Source organism: Micropterus dolomieu, linkage group LG07 (assembly GCF_021292245.1).
Source record: "Micropterus dolomieu isolate WLL.071019.BEF.003 ecotype Adirondacks linkage group LG07, ASM2129224v1, whole genome shotgun sequence".
Taxonomy (NCBI): Eukaryota; Metazoa; Chordata; class Actinopteri; order Centrarchiformes; family Centrarchidae; genus Micropterus; species Micropterus dolomieu.
The window spans coordinates 21,613,486-21,636,274 of record NC_060156.1 but is presented as its reverse complement, the minus strand read 5'-3'; the positions used below and the strand labels follow the sequence as shown (position 1 = coordinate 21,636,274).

General features: G+C 39.0%; 3 protein-coding genes across 7 annotated transcripts in view; 1 reads left to right on the top strand and 2 right to left on the bottom strand.

Annotated features, from left to right (window-relative positions):
- The window catches only part of slc49a4 (solute carrier family 49 member 4), a 53,353-nt gene extending 51,067 nt beyond the window's left edge, over nt 1-2,286 (bottom strand). The window contains exon 1 of one of the 2 annotated variants that reach the window (XM_046054995.1): nt 1,765-2,286. In XM_046054995.1, the coding sequence (XP_045910951.1) occupies nt 1,765-2,062 (298 nt within the window). In that variant the 5' untranslated portion in view covers nt 2,063-2,286. The remainder of the gene's footprint in view (nt 1-1,764) is intronic. The other variant, XM_046054994.1, reaches the window with a different exon arrangement.
- Nucleotides 2,082-18,184, top strand: hspbap1 (hspb associated protein 1). The gene is made up of 9 exons (XM_046054993.1): nt 2,082-2,426; nt 3,832-4,030; nt 4,918-5,102; nt 7,800-7,936; nt 10,261-10,432; nt 13,440-13,523; nt 13,933-14,043; nt 15,459-16,032; nt 16,383-18,184. The coding sequence occupies exons 2-9, from the start codon at nt 3,835-3,837 to the stop codon at nt 16,439-16,441; spliced, it is 1,518 nt and encodes a 505-aa protein (XP_045910949.1). The 5' UTR covers nt 2,082-2,426; nt 3,832-3,834; the 3' UTR covers nt 16,442-18,184.
- The window catches only part of slc15a2 (solute carrier family 15 member 2), a 26,783-nt gene continuing 20,661 nt past the window's right edge, over nt 16,668-22,789 (bottom strand). For all 4 annotated transcript variants that reach the window (XM_046054992.1, XM_046054988.1, XM_046054990.1 and 1 more), the window contains exons 21-24: nt 22,126-22,225; nt 21,898-22,041; nt 20,911-21,015; nt 16,668-18,847 (exon numbers count right to left, since the gene is read on the bottom strand). In XM_046054992.1, the coding sequence (XP_045910948.1) occupies nt 18,635-18,847; nt 20,911-21,015; nt 21,898-22,041; nt 22,126-22,225 (562 nt within the window). In that variant the 3' untranslated portion in view covers nt 16,668-18,634. The remainder of the gene's footprint in view (nt 18,848-20,910; nt 21,016-21,897; nt 22,042-22,125; nt 22,226-22,789) is intronic.

The window sequence follows — 22,789 nt, the reverse complement described above, 5'->3', positions numbered from 1 at the left end:
CCCCATCTGCCATGGTGGCAGGTGACTTGAAATTTTTACCTGTCACAGTCAACATTTATCCTGTACTTGTTACCTGTTAGCAGGTGGCATGTGCCACTTCCATTCCCTGGAGGGCAACTAGTGTGTTGTTGACAACCAACATCCCAGTAGATCACTCCCCTCCCCTAAGGGGGATGTTCTACTGTGTTGTTGACAATCAACAACCAAGCATTTTCTGCACTTGCAAGTTGGAACAGAGCCAGTGAGCGTATGTGGGAGAGAGACTGTGTGTGTATCATGTATGGACAGCAAGTCTGTATATACTGTAGGTTATTTTAAACAAGGTCACACAAACAAGGTTGATATGTGACTCAGAGGCAGAATTATTAAAACGAACACCCTAAACCACTAATTGCTGATGAATCAGGATCACAAGATGAGTTGTGTAATTTCATGGCAAGATTTTGCGTGTGGTCTTTATATCGTCAGCAGCCTGGTTACTGTGATGTTGTTACTGCATTGTTACTGTTTATGTCATCTGACAGCCCAGCCAGAGCATGAACTAATGTGTGTCAGTCAGGTGATGCAGAGGAACTGGTTAGGTGAAGTGGGCTCCAACTCAGTAAATCAAGGCAGGAGTTCTTCTGAAGGCAAAGGCACTGTACAAAATGTTCTGTAGTTTCAAAACAAATTTAAACTCTTTTGAAAGAGAGAAGTCTCATGTTCAAGAGAGGTTTGTCCTGCATCACTTTTAACATGGGTCCAACTCTGGCAATGGACGGCGGAAACAGTAAAACCCCGACTGATGTTAATTTAAAGTGGTATCAATTGTTTTAACTGACAATATTTTAGAACAATCATAGCGATTACTTTAAAATGTGTTTAAGAAATTATGATGGCCATTTTTTTTTTACTGTTTATAGACTTTCTAAAATGAAAATAGACAGATTCAAATAAAATTAAAATAATCATTTGTTGCATTCCTGTCTAAGACTCGTGCATTTTTTAGACCACATTTCTGTATTAGTCAGTTCGGTAGGGGAAATATCAGAATAGTATCAGCTTCTACAAAACGTATACTCAATATAAATGTATATTCATCTCTCTTTGGAGGGTTCAGGTCATTTTCTGTCCATCGTTTAATCGATGAATAGACTAATGTTTCAGCTGTACCCATATGTACTGTTGCGTAGTTTAATGCAATTAAACAAAACATCATAGTTTAAAAGCTCCCTTTGTAAACTAACCACTAACTGAAGCTGTCAGATTATTTAAGTAAAAATTTCTATATTTTAGTGTAGTGGAGTAACAGTAAGTAAAAGCACCTCAATTTTGTACTTAAGTTTTTGAGTAAATGTATTGTAAAATCTACTACTGATAATTGCTATTAAAATATGTGAGCCTTTGTATTATTGGGGGGGGGGGGGGGGCATGTATTTGATCAAAATGCATTAGGTGAACAGGAACAAAATACTTTGCTATATTTTGAGTACAGGTAAATACCTAGATTTCTACTGAAATTACAGAAAAAGGTGGATAACAGAACACTGTGTGATACCGGATATTAGAAAACACAAAACGCTGTAGGAAATGTAGGATGTCGAGTAAAAACACCAAACTTTTCAATGATTTATCCAATAAAGATATCGATGTATCATGTGTTTTTAGGACATAAGTGAATTCTGGTTCATAACATCACTGCATAATGTATAGACTGTACAAAAGTGTGAAACAAACACCATAACGTTAAGATAGGACACAGTGTACCACATTGCAACAGCTCACCTTTTTTATCCATTAACCACATAAATAGCAGCCAGGGAAAGAAACCCACTGGGCCCCACAGCACCAGAACAGCAATGTCCGACTTGGTGAAGCCGTACGAGTGAACGGCCGAGTTCTGGATGGGACCCCAGAAGTTCCACACCATCCCTTGCATAAGTGCCAGCAGGGAAAACAGGGTCAGAACCAGCCATCTTCTCCCATACACTCTGCTGTTTACTGGCAGATTGTTTGTCTCCGCGTGAGAAGAAGGGACGAGAAGCGGCTCCCTTTCGGCCTCGGTGCTCGAACCGGCACCCATAGTGGCTGTCTGTTTGCCAGTTCAGTTAAAATTCCAATTTTAGCGATTGTACAGCAAGCAAAATTCAAGTCTCGCCGGGATTATGTCGACCACACAATCAAAAACAACCGACAGCTTCAGGCTCTGTCACTTAACTTTACTGCGCATGCCCAAACGGAAATAGTTTGGGTAGCAGAAACTGTGGTTACTGGGCTGCCATTTTGGCTCGTCTGGTGCGTTAGCTTGAGTGGGGCTGGTACCCCGACCGCAGAGCCGGAATGGAGTAGATTTACAGTGAGGCGTTCCCAATGTATAAAGAAACAGTACACCGTCATGTGAGGTTTGTTTACTTCCGTCAGGACATCAACTGCACGTGTAGTGAAAGGTGAGTCCCCTGTTTTTGCAAGACAACCCTTTCTTTCCGCGAAACTAACTAACGTTAGCTTTCCTGGGAAAGTGATTTGACACTGAAATCGAAGCCTGCCAGCTAACGTTAACTTAGCTAATAGCATCGTGTAGTTTGCTGAAACAAATGACTTTACGGTGTTGTGCCGAGTTCTGCATGCCCGCCGAGAATTATGTGCACCTCCAAGTAACGTTGCTGTTTAAAAACGATATAACGTTAATATTCTTTGTGGGGTTCATCAGTGGTGGTAATGATGATCGAAAGTGTATATTTTATGAACGTTTATCGTTACTTATCGTCATCAATATAATATTACATTCAGAAGTAAGTTTTCAGGAAAAATATGTGCTGATAACGCATTTGATCAGTGTAACGTTACACAGCAACGTTTCTGAAAAGGACCTTAAGAGGAGGATGCATTAGTACTGGTACAGAACTGACTACCAAAAGTGTCACTGTAAAAAAATAAGGGATTATTTTTGGAGGAGAAACCGCAATTATAAAGTTGAAGTGGCTTAATACCAGTAACATAATAGCTAGCATTTATGTGACGTAACTGCAATGTCTTGTTACTTGTGTGGTGTGTTAATACCATTTTGTGAAGTGTAAATGACCCCATATGGGCATTTTTGCTCAGATGACTTCTTGGTAATGGATAAATCCAGTCATACCTTACCAGTTCCACCTATGTGATTCTATGTGGTTCTATGAGATGCACTATAGTTTGGTAAGGAAAAACCTGACTAGCATGCACAGAGCCCTGACCTTAACCCCATCCAACACCTTTGAGATAAACTGGACATAGTAGTGGCTAACCTCACTAATGCTCTTGCCAGTGAATGGGAGCAGATCTCAAGGCTATCGAGAGTAGAGATTGTTATAGGATCAAATGCCCATGGTTTTGGTTAACCTTAAAAGCTGACTTCCAGTGACACATTGACTTTAGGTACCTCATTCTGTCTGGTAGGTAAATGTCTGTCTGAAGTTGTGATACCTGTTTATGTTGCAGGTTTATGCTATAGTACAAACATCCTTGAAAATTAGGAAGCTTCAGTTTCCTCTTTTTCCCAAATGCTCTCTGGGTTCCTGAGCAGCAGCACTTTTAGTGATGTCACAATTGTGTTTTTTCATGGTTGTTTGTGCAGTGACAGAGCACTGAGGGAGGAACAAATGCAACAGAGATACATAAAAACTTTAGCAAAAAAAATTACACAAATGTTCACCTTTGTGTGACAGAAGATAAGACACGTTGTAGATAGTAGACACTGGTATAATCTCTGTGACAGACTGGTAATGTAACCTTACAGCTGAATTTCTATTTGTTTGTCAGCTAATCTGTATCTACATCCTCTCTGTTGCAACCCACTATCGGTATGTACTATAGGCCATGGCTGCTCCCGACTCCTCTAAACCCTTCAGCCCAGCAGAGACCCAGAGGATTTTGCATCATCTGCAGCAGCCCGCAGTCTTCCTGAACATGACCTGTGGCTGGCCTGTACTCCACTGGACTGCAGAGCACCTGTCTGACTGCCTTGGTGACAAACTCGTCCGATTCCGGCTTGGGAAAAAAAAAGAGGCGCACAGTAAGAGGAAAAGATTAATCCAGACGGATCAGAGTTGAAATAATTCCTGCAAAATTAATCATCTACTGTAGATTGAACATGCCGATTGAAAATGGATTTATGTGACCCAAAATCATCCCAAGTCAGCATTTGCTGTAAATTCGCTTTGAAAATGCACTTTTTGATACAGAGTACATGAAATGTTTCCCCCCAAAAACATTGTTGTTGAGGAGTCAGTGGTTTTCTACCCACTCGACTCTTAAGAGTCTGGCCAAAGCACACTCCTATTGGCAATGCATTTGCCTCATAATTGATCATTCAATATGGTAAATGAATAAGCTTTTCTGTTTTTGTGTTCCTGATCACATCAATGCACAGCGACTCATATAGCAGTTCTGTACTTCCACTCAGTGTTCAGTGAGCACATAATTGTCTGCAGTCTTATATAGTTAATCCTCTGACATGTGGTAATTTAAAGATTAGACTGTAGTTTGGCACACCTGATGGAGTATTGGAGACTGTTTTAATGATCTGATTTAAAATGTCACATAAGTAGTAGTAGAAAAAAATACATTTTGACAGTGATGACTCCTCTTGTGATGAATAACAGAGAGCGTGTCCCCTGATAAAAGCAAGCCAATTAGATTTTCAAATCATCTTTTTCAGCTGCAACAGCTTACATGAGGGCATTGCTCTCATGTAAGTTGCTATAACTGTTATTTATTTTTCATAAAAACAGATAAAATAAAATTTCATACCCCCATGATGATGCATAGTACTGTGATTCTGGTATACGCATTTATTTCAGCATGGATCAGTTGAATTATTCTATTGAAAGTTTATCACAATTTTCAAATGATTTCTCTCTGTCTTGCACTGTTTCTTGGCATATTCTTCTTCTCTCGTAGCACCACTGTTTGAAACCCATTGTTCTTATGTGGAGGCCAAACTGGTGCACTTTCTCAGCTGGAACCGGGACCAGGCTGGGACAGATGTAGGGCCTTTCTTTAAATACCCCAAATCAGAGTATTGGGCCTATGCTGACTACAAATACATCGCCATATTGTTTCAAGATCAGCCTTCCATGTTTGAGGTAATCACCATCCTGCATACATGTTAAGATATCAGGTCAGTGTTATAATGCTTCTTGGTCAAAAAATCATGTGTTTGAACAACAGGAGATCTGGTTTTACAGGCTTAGTGTTAGTTATCACCTCAGATTTTTGAATGACATTGCAACTACAAGGCTTTTTTAAAAATCACACAACCTTTTCTAGGCAGTGTGGTAAAGGAAAATTACAGCAGGCTTGCATGAGGTGTTAATGGGCACCAGACAGATCCTGGTCAAGCCAACCTTTTTTCCAACCTACCAGTCATTGTATTGTGTTTAAGTTATTCTGTCAGCATCAAGAGCCAGTTACAAGATGAAAGCTTGTGAAACACAAATATGGGACCTGTGATGATATGACAATCTAAATCTATTCCTGGCTTTATGAATATATTAAAATGATAAATGACAATAAAATAGTATATTTTTGGAATATTGGACACCTGAACATTACATTCAAATGGGCTCCGATTTGGCCAGAAGAGCATTAGTTCCAGTTCATCCCAAAGATGTGAGGTGGGGTTCTGTGCAGGCCAGTTAAGGTCCTAATAAACTGGGAAAACCATTTCTTAATGGACCCTGCTTTGAAAACAGGAAAGAGCCCTCCACACAGTTGGAAGAACGCTATTGTAAATTACTGTACGCTGTAGTTTTAATATTTCACTTTAAAAAAACAAGTCTACATTTTACAACCTTGTTTCCAAAAAAGTTGGCACATTGTGTAAAATGTAAATAGAAACAAAATGTGGTGATGTGCAAAATATTGAAACCCCACATTTAATTGAAAATATCACAGTGAACACTTAATCAAATATTGAAATTTTATTGTTCTTGAAGCCTTGATTATATGCCCATTTTGAATTTGATGCCAGCAAGACATTTCAAAAAAGTTGGGACAGTGGCAAGAAAAGACTGGAAAAGTTGTGAAATGTAATAAGAAAGCTCCTGGTGGAACATCTCACAATTAACTAGTTTTGAAGTGGACGTCACTGCAAGGGCTAAGGAACACTTCCAAAAAACCATTGTTTGTGAACAATCACAGTTTGTCGCTGCGTCCATAAATGCAAGTTGAACCTCTACCATGCAAAGAGGAAACCCGGTACAAACCAGGTCCACAAACACCACCACCTTCTGTGGGCCTAAGCTCATTTAAGATGGACTGAGGCAAAGTGGAAAACTATCCTATCCATTGAAAATGTTTGGCACATTATAAAACAAAAAATACGACAATGAGACCCTTACCTGTTGAGCTGCTGAAATCCTTCATCAGGCAAGAATGGGAAAACATCCCACTTTCAAGATTTCAGCAGTTGGTCTCCTCAGTTCCCAGATGCTTACAGAGTGTTGTTAAAAGAAGAGGTGATGCAACAGAGTGGTAAACATGACACTGTCCCAATTATCTTTCGAGCTGTGTTGCTGGCATCATATTCAAAATGGGCATAACATTCTCCCAAAACAATAACCTTTTCAGTTTTGGTTTACATTTGATGAGTAGCTTTTTTTGGAAACAGGGTTGTAAATTGACTGACCAAATGTCAGTGTCTGATGCAAAGATGTGTAAGTAACAAGACCAAGAGAACAGCAAAAGTGCCATCATCACTGATCTGCTCTTGAGTAGTTTAATGTATTCAAGTGAGAGCATATTGAGGATATGCTCAAATTAAAACAGATGAAAGCGAAGCTAGGGTCAATTTAAAAGCCTGTTTGTAATAGTGTTTTCATTATATAAATATTTCCATGTATTGTCAGCATGTTTATTGTTACTGTACTGTACTCTGTACTGTGTAGAATTCACATACACAGACACATTCACATTCTTCCGCTGCAGTGGGTCTGTATCACATATGTGGAGCTGGTCATGTATGACTTAAACATGACCCAAAATTATGACACAACCACATACACATACTTTGTCTAAGCAAAGTCAAGAATGTTATGAACACCAAATGTTCTTTAAGATGATAATAAACACATTTAGAAGCTATTTTAAAAAAAATGTTATTCACATGCTACATTTTTAATGTAGTTGCAAGGGCTTTGGCTTATCAGCAAATTAAACATTAAATAAAAAATTGAAAGAGCCAATATATTCCCGTCTAGTCTGATTTTTCTAGCATTTTTCCCGTCGTTGTTTTGACATTTTCAATTAAAATGTTAAGCTTTTGCCCATAACGACTTTTTATTAGCTGCTATTCTTGTCCTTCGGTAGGTAAAGACATAAAAGTGCCATCGTTTCTCAAGCCACTGTCACCAATTCATTTCATTTTTATCTCGGTGATACATTTTTATTGGGCATCCACCTGCAATTATTACCCGCTGACATTCATGCCTTTGAGACAGGCAGAGATGGGCTTTTTACAGGATAAATGGTGCCAGGGAAAAAGCTGCCTGAAGGCTAGATTGTCCAGTCAGTCATTTACAGCTGCCTGCATACAGTATATGGTAATGACTTCATTATTCTGGATGCTGCCGTGATTGCTACACTTTTGTGCGTTGGCATGACATGATTGACAGACCAGTTTTCCTTGAAAGATGACAAATACTATAGCCTGGTTTCTCTATACACAGACCTCCATTGGTCACCTATAATGGGTCCTGTCAAAGCAGCTGATGAGGTGGGGGTCTTCATGTCTTATTATTGTCATTTGAATGTGTGTGTGGGTGTGTGTAAATGTGTTGCAGCATGTAAAGTGGTCCGAGTTTGGTTTTGAGGGACGTAATGGGAGAGAGAGCACCTTATGGATTGGCTCAGAGGGGGCCAACACACCATGCCACCTGGACTCTTATGGCTATAACCTGGTACTGCAGGTACATGGACGGTAAGAAGGACCATAGCATGCGTTTGCTGCTTTATACGCACCAAAGTAACGCAACTGTAAGTCGGTAATCCGATTTCTAAAACATCACATGAACAAGAAAGGCTTCTGTTGTTTGTTTACATTTTCTTTATCAGTTTAAGGAAACACGGGTAGATTTCTGCTAGACAAACGTGCTTATATGTCCAACTATACAGGACAAGAAAAGAAAGTGAAAGTAAATATCTCTACTTTTAGGTGTGTAGTTTGCTATAATGTAAAATATTCTTTAAAAACGCTCCCTATTTTACATATAACATTTGGCCTATGTGATTGTGATAACAAAATTAATGTAAACCTACGTGGATGTTTTTTAAATACTGCTTTGGCAAGTACTATTTCCTATTTATCATACTACATCTCACTATACTTACATTTCTCTCTCCTCATCTTTCCGATAAATGTGATACTACTCTGGGGAGTCTTGTGTTGATAACCCTGAGATTAGACATAGCCTGTCTGTAATTCCTGTTTTTATGCTACAAATACTTTTTTGTTTACTTTTTAAAGTGGACGTATAGATTTGATTTTCTTTCTCTGCTTCTGCTCAGTGGTTATTTTAACTGATAAATGTTGTCACATTTTTGTGTTATCCAAAAATAAGACCCACAGCTTAACAGTTGGATATTTGAGTGAAGTCAGTAATGGACCAATCTGAGAAATAACTTTGAATATGTATCCATTCTGATATTGAATATGGCATCACTTGTGTCCCTGCCTCATAGATTTGTGAGTATTATTTTAAGTCACAAGAAAGTATTTCATTTAAAGGGTGCAAAACTAAGGCATAAATAGTAGTTAGTAGTAACCTTGGAACTTGTAATATGGTCAATTGTCAATGTTAGTTTTGTGCTCTGTTTCAGAAATATGAAAGAATGTGAGAGAGACTCTGACCATCTGCATGTAAACTAGTCTAACAGCATTCAGGCAGTGTAGAGCATTTAAGCCGGTTAACTGATTTCTGATTAAGCCGTGACCTAATTTCTAACAGTAATCTCTATTAATCCAAATTTTTATATATAGATTTCAATTTGGACTACAGAAAGTATAACGAGAGATGATAAAACAAGTGACATTGTCCTCATACCGATGATAGTAGGCATTTAATAGAGAGGAGTTGTAACTGGGCATAAAGAAGGTTCAAGGTACAGTTCAAGACCCAAGGTAGATTTATGAATCATTAATCATTTCACAACACAGGGTTGTAGGTTCCTTTATGCTACTCACAAAAAGCAAATGTTACAAAGATAATATAATCACAAGTTGGGTGGATACATAACAAGTCATAAAAATAAAACTGTTTTACATGGTGCAGTGCTCACAATGAATTGTAGAGTTTCGCAGCTTGAGGGAAGAAGCCGCTCTGAAGTCTGGTTGGGTCGGGTTTTTCTATTTTATTCCATACATCGCAGCCTGGTAAACACCTAGCTCCTCCGCAACACAAAAGGTGCACGGTACTGTAACTCCTTACAGAGTGTGATCTGTCCTCTGCCCTCTGAAAGACAGTTAATTTGTCGCAGAGCTCGCCAGAGCAGGAGGGAAATGGAGCCAGAGGGCGAGGCACTATATGGGGCAATGTGAGAGAACAAAGAAAAGGGAAATGGTCTTTTTGTATCTTATCTGACACCCCTGTTCTCCCCGAGAGCAGCAGTTTTATCTCAGTCCTTGTAATTGGGTCTCAGGCTGTTTTTATTTGGTATTGATCCCAAATGGAATGAAATTCACCTCAAGCTGTTCTTTGACACTGCTCATCCACTGCTGAGTGATATGATGACATTTGTGACAATAGCGGGTCAGATGAACAGAAAACAATAATGGCAGAGTTTCTAAACAACAACCACATTATTCAGGGAAGGCAGTTTGAGTTTCAGGTTAGGTTAGAGAAAACTGGATTATTTTACATTGATGGATTTGCTATTGGCCCCATCAGTTTTTATGATCTTGCAGAATAAAAAGTATTTGGAATTTTGAATCCCCTTTGTAAAAGATTACTGCTTTTGAAACGTCATACCTTGGAAAAAAAACATGCAGTTTTTGTTTTAATTGATGTTATTGAAACTGGAACAATTACTTCCTAGGCTGTATTTTGGGTCCATTCTGGGTTGATCAGTTGAATTTATTTTTTGTGAAGTTTTGTTTACAGTTATGGAAAGCCTGAAAGTATGGCTAACTAGATCATTAACGGACACCACTGTGCCCGACCAAGCAGCTGAATTAATTTCTAATAAAAATATTTTGCCTCTCTTTTAGTCTGAAGTCATATATAACTGTAATGTTCCTGTGCTTAGGAAGCGCTGGCACCTCTTTCCTCCAGAGGACACTGTTAACCTCTACCCAACCAGGATCCCTTATGAGGAGTCCAGTGTCTTCAGCCAGGTAGATGTTCTCAATCCAGACTTGAGGAGGTTCCCTGCATTTCAGGAAGCCAGGGCACATACGGTCACTCTGCAGCCAGGACAGGTCAGGATTCTCGACACAGTGTTTTACAATACAAAAATGTAATGTATCCCAGAAACAGTCCTCCTAAAATGTGCCCATTGTTTGGTCTACATTCATTGAATGCCAGAGGGTGGAATTAAATTAAGACTGTACTGTGCTGCCAGAAAGTCTACAAATGCTGATTTTCTTGAAAACACATGACCATGTCCTTGGCCAGAAATATAAAATAATTTTCTCTCAAGAATTTTAATTTCATTTTATGACCAGTGAGTGTATTAGGAGGAGTTGGTCAGACAAAACTGTTTTCTGACATTTTAAAGACTAAACCACTGGTTCCTGAACTTTTTCAGCTCAAGACCCAAGAGAGAAATCTGGTGTGTCCCTGGGACCCAAATTTACAAATATACATGCACATTTACAAAGTATGGATAAAAGGCTAAACAAACCATGTATATAAAACGTCTGTTCTTCTTTCTGTGTGTCACCCCTTTCTCTACTATCATTTTCTCATCCCTTCCAATATCACCAACATGTCTTTAGACATGACCTGAATTTAATGAGAAGTATGTGGCTGGGTGAAGTTTTGAAACAGTTGATCTTTACTCTGGGTTTTTGAAATCGCTAAGGTCATGCTGAGCATTTAGTCTTTCTGAATTGGTTATTCAGGTATGCTAAAGTGGGAAAGCCAGCTTCACACAAGTATGTTGTGCCATATTGAATCAAAACATCTTGAAGGATTCTTCTTTGCAAAGAAAAATGTCTTTCCCAGATACAGCAAATGTTTTGTTTGGAGATACCTGTCCAATTTATTGATTTTTTTATTTTTATTTTTTTTAATACCCTCATTACTGAGCATTTCCCCACATATTACACATCGAAGCTTCTCCTCTCCATTCTGAATTGCTTTGGTGAAGCCAACATTAATAAACTGGCACTAATATCATAGGATTGACAGTAACGGATTACAGACTACAGACATAAAAATTCCGTATGATTGTGGACAGAAGATCAGTTTAGGAAGAAAAGAGAGAGAAAAGTATAGTGTAGCAAAAAAGATCATTCATTCACATATTTACATTTTGTAACAGTGTTAATTAGCAAGCCAGTAAAAATGGGCCTGCGACCCATTTTGGGTTCCGACCCTAAATTTGGGAAACATGGGACTAAACAATTAATTTCCAAAATAACCAGCAAATTAATCAATAATGAAAATATTTTTAGTTGCTGTCGTTAAAGAAGACTATTATAAAAGCCTAAGCAATTGTCAGATTTGTAGAAGATTTTGTAGCTGTATTGAACTGTGAGCTGTGTATCATGTATCATACCAAATAGTGAGCTGACTGTACAGTAAGGCAAAACATTTTACATTAAACTAAGCACATCAAAACCATTTTTTTTCTTTCTTTTAACTCTGTTGTGTTTTTTAGACATTGAAAAACCACCATAGGTGATTGATTATAACTCTACATTTATGTGATGAACTGACACAGAAGAAGTTGTTCCATTAAATCTTGGTTTATTGATCCTTAAGCTCTGAACATGTAAAAGAAGACTCAACACTGAGATTTATTAGTCGTGGTGTCCTCCACAGATGTGTGAAGAAAGGCGACATTCATGACTTGTGTGACCTTCTCAGTTACAGTGTATTGTCTTCAGCAGACTGAAGCATTTATTCTGAAGTGGAAGATTAAGCTATATCAAAGTCATCGGCGTCACTGCTCTTGATGTCTTATCAGGAGAGGAAAAAAAACAGGGTCAAGTCTAGGCCAGTAGATCAAATGTTCCAATGACCTGCTCTGCTTTAGAAGCAGGTGAGTTCAGAGTGAGTATAGTTATGATTGAGGTGTTGTGCATTCAGAAGATGTAAATTTCAGACATGTCCTCTTTTGATGTAGTTTTCAATCCTGCAAAAGTCTTCCTGGATTTATTTGTCCTGCTTTGCCTCGTTTCAGATTCCGGCTGCATTGTTTTATTCTTCAAGAGTCAAAATGGTGACAAAGCAATTAGCCATCTGTCTCTTTTCACCATCTGCTTGTGCCTGAGCTCCTGTAGCGCACTAAATGCTCTCCTATCAGCAGCACAAAACCCAGCTGTCAAGTAACTCTGAAGGCTGTTGAAGAAATGTCCAGGTCAAGGTCACTGTTGATTCATCAGCAGATCATTTCTGCTTATTTTACCTCATATTAAATGCTGATGGTTATACAGATGATAAACCAAAAGGCTTGAAAAACCCTATCTTCTGTTTCTCCAGTATGACCATCTTATTACCACAGTTCCATCAAGGTAGTTTTGGTGTAAATAAGACCTGGCTTGTCCGTGTGGATCCTTGAAATGACTTTGAGCTTTGGGAACTGAGCATGGTAGAAAAAAAGCACATGAAGCTTTCAACAGCAGTCTTTGTTTAGTAAATGGAATTGGTTCAGGTGTTATCGCGTTACTTTAATCTGGTCTTTTAGTCACACAGTAACAAGTGGTTAAATATGGGAAACCGTTTGTGACCCGTCTTGGTTCAATGCTGGCCTTTGGAGTTAGATGTCAGTGGCCTCCTTTATTCTTCTAGGGCTGTCCGCAATCTCCAAATCAATTAACTGTTCCAGTCGTGGCTGCCTTTGGCCTGGCATTTACATACTGCTGAAAGTGAACCTTTGTGCTTGGATTATTTTTTACCATAAATCTGGAAATATAGCTGTTGACACAGAATGGATAGTTTTCATATCTATAGTAATCTCCTACAGGATGGCTCTACCTCTGCAAATCAAATCAAAGAACAAATCGTTGATCTTGTCTTGTCAGACCACAGGTGAATCAGGACTGCTGAGAAGGCAGGTGATCAATAAGGCTAGTCCATTTTAAAATAGTCACTTTATGAATGGGTGAGCCACTGAGAGTCTGTGGGGGAAAGGGTTATTCTGCCATCTAGTGGAACATTAATCACAAAGGCTTAACGACAAAAAGGAAGGGAGTGGGTGATGTCAGGAAAATGTTTATCCATTTAAGCTTCTGAGGTCTTTTAATCTTTTCTGCTCAGGTGCTTTATGTCCCCAGACACTGGTGGCACTATGTGGAGTCAGTGGATCCCATCACTGTCAGCGTCAACTCCTGGATCGAGTTGGTAAGCGACCCGATTATGTCTCGCCCTCACCCTGAACTATTTGGCTCAGAACCTGAAGTAATGACGATGTTCCATGAGTTTCAGAGAAAGTTTGAAAAACAAATTTGCCCTGAAGAGTTCCTGCTCAGCGTTTAGTGCTCCCAGATGAAGGCCCCTCTCAGCTTTGAGTAATGAACAGGTCTGGCAGTAAAAGATTCCCTGTCATTATGATGAGTGTGAGCGCACAACGAGATGTGTGTGCCGCATGAAAAGTTCTCCACTGCCAGACAAATGTGTATTCAAAGAGCAGGTCCCTCCCCAGTTTTCCCTTCAAGGTCACAGACACAACAATCTGTGCCTCCAGCATACCTGTAATTATCTTGATATGCAGTACTCGTTCTTATTTTGCTTGGCTTTCTTTCCTACACAGGAAGTGGATGACGTGGCAAGAGTCAGTGAAGCTGTGACCAAGGCTGTTGTCAGTGCGCTTAAAAGCGCACCAAGTGATGACAACACTGATGACTGGCTCAACCCCACCGAGGTAGCAAATTAATACTGTGATATTAATTACGCCCTAAAAATCAATAGCTCTCTGATTACTACCTCTTGCTTGTATTGGTGCAGCCACAAAAAATATATATATTTACAGTGTTGTTTCTTTTTAACACTAACTACTTCTCACTATACAAGGAGGACTGTATGGTAAAATCAGAAAACTCGTTACTCATTTCAATCCTTTCATCTGGTAGTGGCCTAAATTAGGCCTGAGATTTTCAGTTTAATCGTATCTTGATGATATGATTGTAATGTTTTCTTCTTCATCATAATAATAATATAATCATCTTAAGTATTTTTAAAAATTCTGGACACCCCATAGAATGTGCCATCTGGGTGTAATCCCGCTAAACACTTGCAAAGTCAGAACCTCTGTCTCAGTAAGCTCCTTAATTGCCTCGTTTAATTTGTTGTGAATTTAAAGTAAAGTTGTGAACTTTTGTTATTTTGGTCGGGTACAAGAAATCCTCCATTGTGCAATTTTTTAGGTGTAACGTATAACTGAATTTTGTGCTTGGAACTTATCCGGATCTCCAGAAGCCTGATGAGACTCTGGTCTGCCTATGCTAATGATGATATGATGACTAACCACTGTACCTCCCACACATTCTTCTTTCTCTGTGTATCAGTTGGCAAAGCCAGGCTGCTTCTACCACTGATAAGGTATATTTATACCACCTACAGGAGGTAATTTACTGTGTAGTCACAGTATGAGCAGCAGTACAGAAACACAGATGTTGTGGTGAGATTAAAGCTGCTGGGATGCTTCAGCTTGAAATTTAGAAGAATAATGCCAGTCCCTCACTGTAGGGCCTGTTCAGTGTATATTATCTCGGCATTTGAGCATATAAACGGACATTAATAAAAAGCTAAGTACAGAGTCCTGTGTGTAGTAGGTTTTTGTTTGTAAGAAAAAAAACTGGTTCAGTCTATGTGTTTCTTTTACCCCATTCACTTCATTGTATTAGCACTTTAAAGTATTGTCTGCAGTGTCTTGTTTTGAAACTACTACTCCCCATTAAAGTATTAGTTATGAGATTATTCTTTTGCTTTTCTTTACCACTGGAGTGCTGCGTTTTCCTGAATTTCTTTTTGGGGAAACAAACATGACGCAACCTAACGCTACCAACTAAGATAAGAGGCTTTAACATTTTTATGAAAGGCCCAAAGTTGGATTGAAACCTCAAAATCAAACAATGCCTTGCACGGTCAACGTCACCTTCATCATTGTTGAGTCAGCAGCCTCTTTAGACTTGCTCCCCACAACTACAAATTTGTATTGAATATATTGTGTTTAGGAATAAAAATAGCCTTCCACACACGTGACGAGGCTGCTTTTGAGCTGGCAGCTATTGTTTGGGGAGCTCTCTGAAAAACTTTGTTTGTGTCATGTTTCTACAGGAAGGAGTAGCATCCCATAATGACAACATGCAGTATGTGAACATGGCAGTGAGAGCTTCTGCTCAAAGACAGCAGGGCCTCTGCCACAGCAAACTGACCCAGGACCCAAGAGACACCCAACCAGTCAAGCGGGACTCCAGAGGACAAATCAGGACAAACAGCGATTTGGTCAGGGATTCTGCGCTCTTCAGCGTTCCCTTTGGACCACATCTCATCCCTGTGTGCTGTCAGCAAGAGTACTCGCCAGAAACGAGGGGGGTGACCACTAAAGATCTGGAGGTCAAATCTTCCAGGAACTGTAATGCCCAAACTCCAGATGACTGCACCGCCAACTCAGACGCGGCAACGAAAACCAAGCTTGCATCTGCTGTCAACCATGGAAAAAGTGAATGTAGCCCTGGTTTAACTCAATATAGACCATGTGACCATGCTGATGTGGCGTCAGAGAAGTCTTCAGAGGATTATGAGGAACCAGTACACACAACAATAACCACTAATGACCTGTTAGACTGCCTGGTGCATCCTGATATCATCGACCGCGTCACAAAGCTTTTACTGGAAAGGCATACAGGAGGTGAGAGGACCACTATGCCATCCTAGCTTTAATATCTGCCAGCGGTAAACAACATAATACAAGCCTGAAGAGGAAGAAAAGCTCCTCATTGCGCTGGTAATGGTCCGAGCTTCAGGAGCGATTTAGAACGCTTTATCTGAAAATATCAGGATATGGTTGTCTTAGCTTTTCAACTCAGGGTGTCTCACTGGAGTTTACAGCTATGAAAAAAAGGCAGGAGATCTTTGGCTGCAGAAATCCGTCCTCCAAGCTACTGGTAATCCTTTGGTGTCAGTAAAAAGTGAGGGAGGAAAGATGAAGATCAACAAAAGACGTTAACCCTGCTTTTCTTTCTCCTCTCATCTTTCAAGGTCCTCCTGAGATTAACCCCGGATGTGGGAAGTCACAACCACAACTAATCATAATGTGATGAGTGACGCCATTAAGTGGCTTTAACATTTCCTTGTTTTTGTTGTCCTGCACATACTAATCCTGTTTGGTTCTTCCAGAGTAAGCAAAATGACCACCTAAATCAATTTAGTATGCTAATAAGCCACATAATTCAAGGTAATATTCCTGCAATGTGAACATTTGTTTTCTGCGTAATGTTTGCCTGTCATTTACTAATGAAAATTGCCACAGAACAACCAGAAGGCTGATCGTAATGGTTTAATGATTGATTGAAGCTGTTAAGGAGCACTCAATGACATGGGTCTGTTTGAATACAGTCTGCCACCGCAGGTCTCACAGCTGCGGGAGAAAGGAAGGTTGCACATGTATAAGAATAATAAATGTAAACTGTCTACTAACATTTTTTTTTTTACTAAATTGCATTCTAGAGAGTGAACGTAGATATTCATTGTTTTAAAATGATTTTACAATTTCAACATTTTAGTACAAAATTATTTTCTTATTAAAATTGATAGCAATGCACATTTTAATCTTCTTCAAAATTGACAGCTCAAAAATAAATGGCACAAAAACAACTGTTTACAGTTTATAGGGAGCAGCATTTACACATTCCCTGACTACAAAATAAATTAAAGTATTTTATGAAGTTAAAGGACCACACTGTTGGTTTTGCATGTTTTAGCACATAAACTACAGATCTGACTATTTCTTGATTGTTGTGTGGTAATGCAAGTAGGATTTCCTTGATGATGTGGCATTGATCAGCTTTGCTTTTTGTGGAAAATCAAACCCAGAAGATGGACAATAAGAAAACTTCAGGAAAAGAAAATTCATTTGGTTTCCTACACAGAAATATCAACGTCTGCTCCTAAATCTCATCAAGCTGAGTTTTTATACCGATCAATAAAAAGGCAGCTCACAAAAAATAAAGGCTACAAATGTTTCATTGTGTTGTATTAAACTTAAACATTTGCAATGCTTTAAAAATGGGTTAATTGTACTGTTCTCTACTGAATTTTAAATGAATGACCTATAAGATACAAAACCACCAATAACCATGGTCCTTTAATATCATTGGTAAAGGCAAACAATGTAAACAATTTCTTCAATGTGTTCTGTCAAAACCAGTACAGGTTACGGTTATTATGTAGCATCATAGAAAATATTACATTGATATGGACTTAATATGTAATATTTATGCAACAAATATATACAGCATATAATGGTCGACATTCATTTATAATAAGAGTGTTGATCGTGGTGTGGTATATCACAGTATTCAGCATCTTTTAAACACTATCATGTATTCAGTCAGGTTAAAAATGTTGAATTGACTGGGGTGTTAAGAAACATTTCAAACACTATATTGAATGATGTGACAAACAAATCCTGTACTTCTAACCAGAAGATCCATTGATCACTTCACACTGCTTCATTATCACAAAAGTACCATAACCCTTTTAATGTTCTGCTCGAACGGTTTGGTAGAGTACATTTTGAGTCACTCTGTTGTAATGAACAGCACTTTAGGTATGTTGTGCTAAAATCTGTCTTTAAATAGTATGCCTTTTTGGTTAGCCTCCTTATTAGAAGTTAGTAACAAAAAAAGTCACTCCAGACATGAGAAAAATTGGGCATATTTTTTCAACATGATTTCAGAGGCCTTGTGTAGTAAGGGTCAACTCATTTGTTAAAAACATGCTCTATCAAACAGGTTGATTTTCAAGAAGCTAAATAAACAATTTGCTAAGAAAAAACAAAATGTCTGTCTCGTTCATTGTTGTTAATATGATATGTTATTCCATTATATACACGTTGAAATAAGTTCACAAGTATGATCTTTTACTGTCTAAAATCATGCTCAACCACACAGTTCAATTGTCGTAGTGGTAAAGTAAGTGATGCTAACATATTAGCAATTTACAATATTTAATGTTTCATTATATATTTGATTTAGTTAAGTAAATATGTGGAAATACTACTAATGTTAGTAATACTACCAGTATTACTAACATTAGAACATTACCTGGTTTGTAATTAAGATTTTCTTTTCTGTTTTAGAATAGAAAACATTTTACAGTTCAAGGCCATGTACTTTTCTAGCCCTTAGTCCAGAAAATCCTCAAGACTCTGATCCTAATCTGAGTCATGAGGAAATAGAGTATCCTGATTATTTAGACTGTTAATATTTTGATGGTGTAAAGTGGTGCAGTTACAAATTGGTGCTCTTTCCCGTTTGGTTCAGTTGTATGTCATCAGTTTTTTTCTTCTTGTCGCCATGGTCGTAATCTTCCTCCTTCTGTGCATCCTCCGGGTAAATCTTGTCCAGCTGATCAGGGTCAACGTACGTGTAGAAGTAGGCCATGATGGAAAAGATGACGCAGACGCCCAACAGCAGGCAGGCAAACAGCAGGAACTCAATCCACTAGGACAAGAAAATGCCAGTTAGTGTATTAACTGTACTGAATAGAGAAGCATTTAGTTCCTTGTCGAGGTTTGCTGCACTCTTGAGAAGCAAAATAAAATTCTTGTAACATTTTATGATAAAAGGATTAGAAAGTTAGTTGGATGTGTTTTGTGTGAGACAGTAATAAAAAGGTGTTTTATAGGCCAAATTTAAACTTGATAAAGTGATTATAAGCGATACAGAGAAAAAGTTAGAACAGCATCATCGAGGAAAAAAACAAAAAACTACGATGGAGGAGATTGGAATTTCATTTGTGGTGCTCACAGCACTGAAGAATGACATGTAGGAAATTATATAACTACTGGCGCTATTTACAGAGTAACCAGAATGCACAGTGCACGATCTGGAAAAACACATTATTACTTTTATAAATGCAGTCTTTCAATGCTGTGAAGGCCCACAATGAAGTTCACCTTTTTTGAGGTAACAGCAGAAAAAGATAACCAAGGCAAATAACAAATCTATCTTCATTGCAGGATACCACAAGAGAGAAGTGAGAAAATACTTAGGGGAAGCGACCCTTTAAAAGAGCTTACTGTTACACATACAGTATCTCACAAATGTGAGTTCACCCCTCACATTTGTGTAAATATTTGATTATCTCTTTTCATTTAACAACCTTTTTATATACAGTCTATGGTAACTGAAGAAAAGACAGTTTGCTACAATGTAAAGTAGTGAGTGTACAGCTTATTTAACAGTGTAAATTTGCTGTCCCCTCAAAATAACACATCACACAGCAATTAATGTCTAAACCGCTGGCAACAAAAGTGAGTACACCCCTAAGTGAAAATGTCCAAATTGGGCCCAAAGTGTCAATATTTTTTTTGGGTCACCATTATTTTCCAGCACTGTGTTAACCCTCTTGGGCTTCACAGGTTGCCACTGTAGTCCTCTTCCGCTCCTCCATGACGACATCATGGAGCTGGTAGATGTTAGAGACCTTGCGCTCCTCCACCTTACGTTTGAGGATGCCCCTACAGATGTTCAATAGGGTAAGGTCTGGAGACATGCTTGGCCAGTCCATCACCTTTACCCTCAGCTTCTTTAGCAAGGCAGCGGTCGTCTTGGAGGTGTGTTTGGGGCCGTTATCATGTTGGAATACTGCCCTGCGGCCCAGTCAGTCGATTTGTACTCCTCACCTGGTTTCCGCCACACAAGCTTGACACCATCTGAACCAAATAAGTTTATCTTGGTCTCATCAGACCACAGCACATGGTTCCAGTAATCCATGTCCTTAGCAAACTGTGTGCAGGCTTTCTTGTACATCATCTTTAGTAGAGGTTTCCTTCTGGGACAACAGCCATGCAGACCAATTTGATGCAGTGTGCGGCGTATAGTCTGAGCATTGACAGGCTGACCCCCCCACCCCTCTGCAGCAATGCTCATACGTCTTGGCAACCGTGCTGCAGCTCAGTTTCAGGGTCTTGGAAATCTTCTTATAGCCTAGGCCATCTTTATGTAGAGCAACAATTCTTTGTTTCAGATCCTCAGAGAGTTCTTTGCCATGAGGTGCCATGTTGAACTTCCAGTTACCAGTATGTGTGAGAGCGATAACACCACATTTAACACACCTGCTCCCCATTCACACCTGAGACCTTGTAACACTAATGAGTCACATGACACCAGGGAGGAAAAATGGCTAATTAGACCCAATTTGGACATTTTCACTTCACTTTCACATTTGTTGTCAGCGGTATAGACATTGATTGCTGTGTGGTGTGTTATTTTGAGGGGACAGCAAATTTACATTGTTATACAAGCTGTACACTCACTACTTTATATTGTAGCAAAGTGTCATTTCTTCAGTGTTGTCACATGAAAAGATATAATCACATTTTTTTAAAATGTGAGGGGTGTACTTGTGAGATACTGTATGTGCTTATGACATTAAGATATATTTCAGCCTTAAAACTATTCCATAGAAAAGGTGGTCAACTATGGTTTTGGTATGTATATCCTCCTGACTTATATTGTTAAAGAAATTTCAATGTCTCCCACAATGTCCCATGACATCGTACCTGTTCCAGTCCTGCACCCTCTGCCACAATAAGCACTATCACATTCCCAAATGCGACAGTGAGCAGCCAGCCGGCCTGCAGGACTGACTTCATGGTGACTGGAGCCTGACGGGAAGAGAGATGTCCACACGTATTGAAGAAAAGAGTCACTGGGCTCATATACATATTTAAAAGTTGCATGTACTGGGATCATTACTGCCTAATCCTAGAAAATGTTGGGAGCTGGACATCAGACAATCTTAAGGGTAAACCAGTGGGCTAAAAAGTTATGGAGAGAAAGTTTAAACATACATTTAATTTAAGAGAACAAGTAAAAAGGCAGGATTGTTAAAACATTTTGTCATCATTTTATTGGTTGGACACCCACTTATGGAGCCTAAAGTCACTACCGAAGATGTATTGTTTTCCATGAAGTAGCCGTTTTAACTACCGAGTTTATCGGATCTTTCAAGGACAGCCTCTCCAAAAGCCTATGTTTTCACTATCAATCACTTAATCCTTATAGGTTTGAATGGTGGCTCTTAAAAGACATCTTGCAACTGCAGTCAGCTTAGATTTATGGCAGTAATAGGGGATTCATATGTCAACCAAGTGAGAAGGTGAGAAGAAAGTATCAAAATGCCAATGGAAGCTTTTCAATCTACTCCAGCAGCATAATGCTCTTTTTCATTGCCAACTGTATGCTCAACATGTTCCAAACACTGCTGCTAAAATCTTCAAACTTCTTTCTTCTTATTTTTTCGCATTACTAAGAAGACTGCCTTTCATGTGGTGAATTTGTGTTTCCTGGATCAAGAAATCCATCATGTCGGTTTACACTAATAATCCTCATGAATCCAAGCTGACAGTAACTGCTGTCATCCTTGAAGAAGGAAGCTGCAAACGTTTTCCTTTAGACCTACATGTGGTGATACTAAAAACAAAGGTGAAGTATTAAAGAATACAGAGTAATTACCTAATTGATACTTAGTGTGTGTCGTGACCAACCTGTGAGTAGGAGAACTCCAGGCCTGTGATGGAGAACATGACCTCTCCTACAGTTAGGAAGACGTACTGGGGGATCTGCCAGGCAATGTGCACGTTGTTGGCTTTTACGTCCTCCATCTTGTGGGGCACAATTTTACCTGATTCCTGACAAAACACACAGAGGGGGTTCTTTTATGTTGTATAACTGGTGAGATCTGTATATAAACTTGTATGGCAAGCATCCTTCACCTCCACGAGTATGAAAGTGTAGGAAGCTCCAAAGTCCAGCAGGCCCAGGTCAAGATTAGAGCACTTCTCTGACTGTGAGCTGCAGCTGACATCTCGGTATCTACCCAAAGGCAGGAGGTACATGAAGAATGAGATGAATGAGAGACCAATGGACACAATGAATTGTGGCAATGGGGCAATGGATAAGACATATGGCTTTGGTGTGAGAGAGTCGGGTTCAATTCCCCACTGTGACACTTCAACCAATGTATCCCTGAGCAAGACACTTAACCCCTAGTTGCTCCAGAGGCATGTGACCTCTGACAGGTATAGCAATTCTAAGTTGCTTTGGATAAAAGCATCAGCTACATGAATGAATGATTTTACAAACTATGTACGAGTCTACATTGAATTAAACCGTTATATTATTATATTCACTTATCTATCTCTGCTCTTGTCTTTGCTGTTGCAAAACGCAATTTCCCCACTGTGGGACAAATAAAGGTTTTCTTATCTTATCTTATATCACGTACATAAAAGCAATTTATTTCTTAGTCAAATTGGAATTTTACTTAAAGTCACTAGAGTTGTGAAGCAAGAAGAGTTATTTTGGACGTCCATTGTTCTGGAAATAAAAGTCTGCATGACCACCTTTAGGCGATTGACAGTAGGAGTATTGATCTGG

Bases quoted from the DNA above. Each gene is read 5' to 3' on its own strand.
- hspbap1 (XM_046054993.1), top strand. From the start codon at position 3,835: ATGGCTGCTCCCGACTCCTCTAAACCCTTCAGCCCAGCAGAGACCCAG. The intron at 4,031-4,917 runs GTAAGAGGAAAA...CTTCTCTCGTAG, and splicing joins GAAAAAAAAAGAGGCGCACA to CACCACTGTTTGAAACCCAT. The intron at 16,033-16,382 runs GTGAGAGGACCA...TCATCTTTCAAG, and splicing joins ACTGGAAAGGCATACAGGAG to GTCCTCCTGAGATTAACCCC.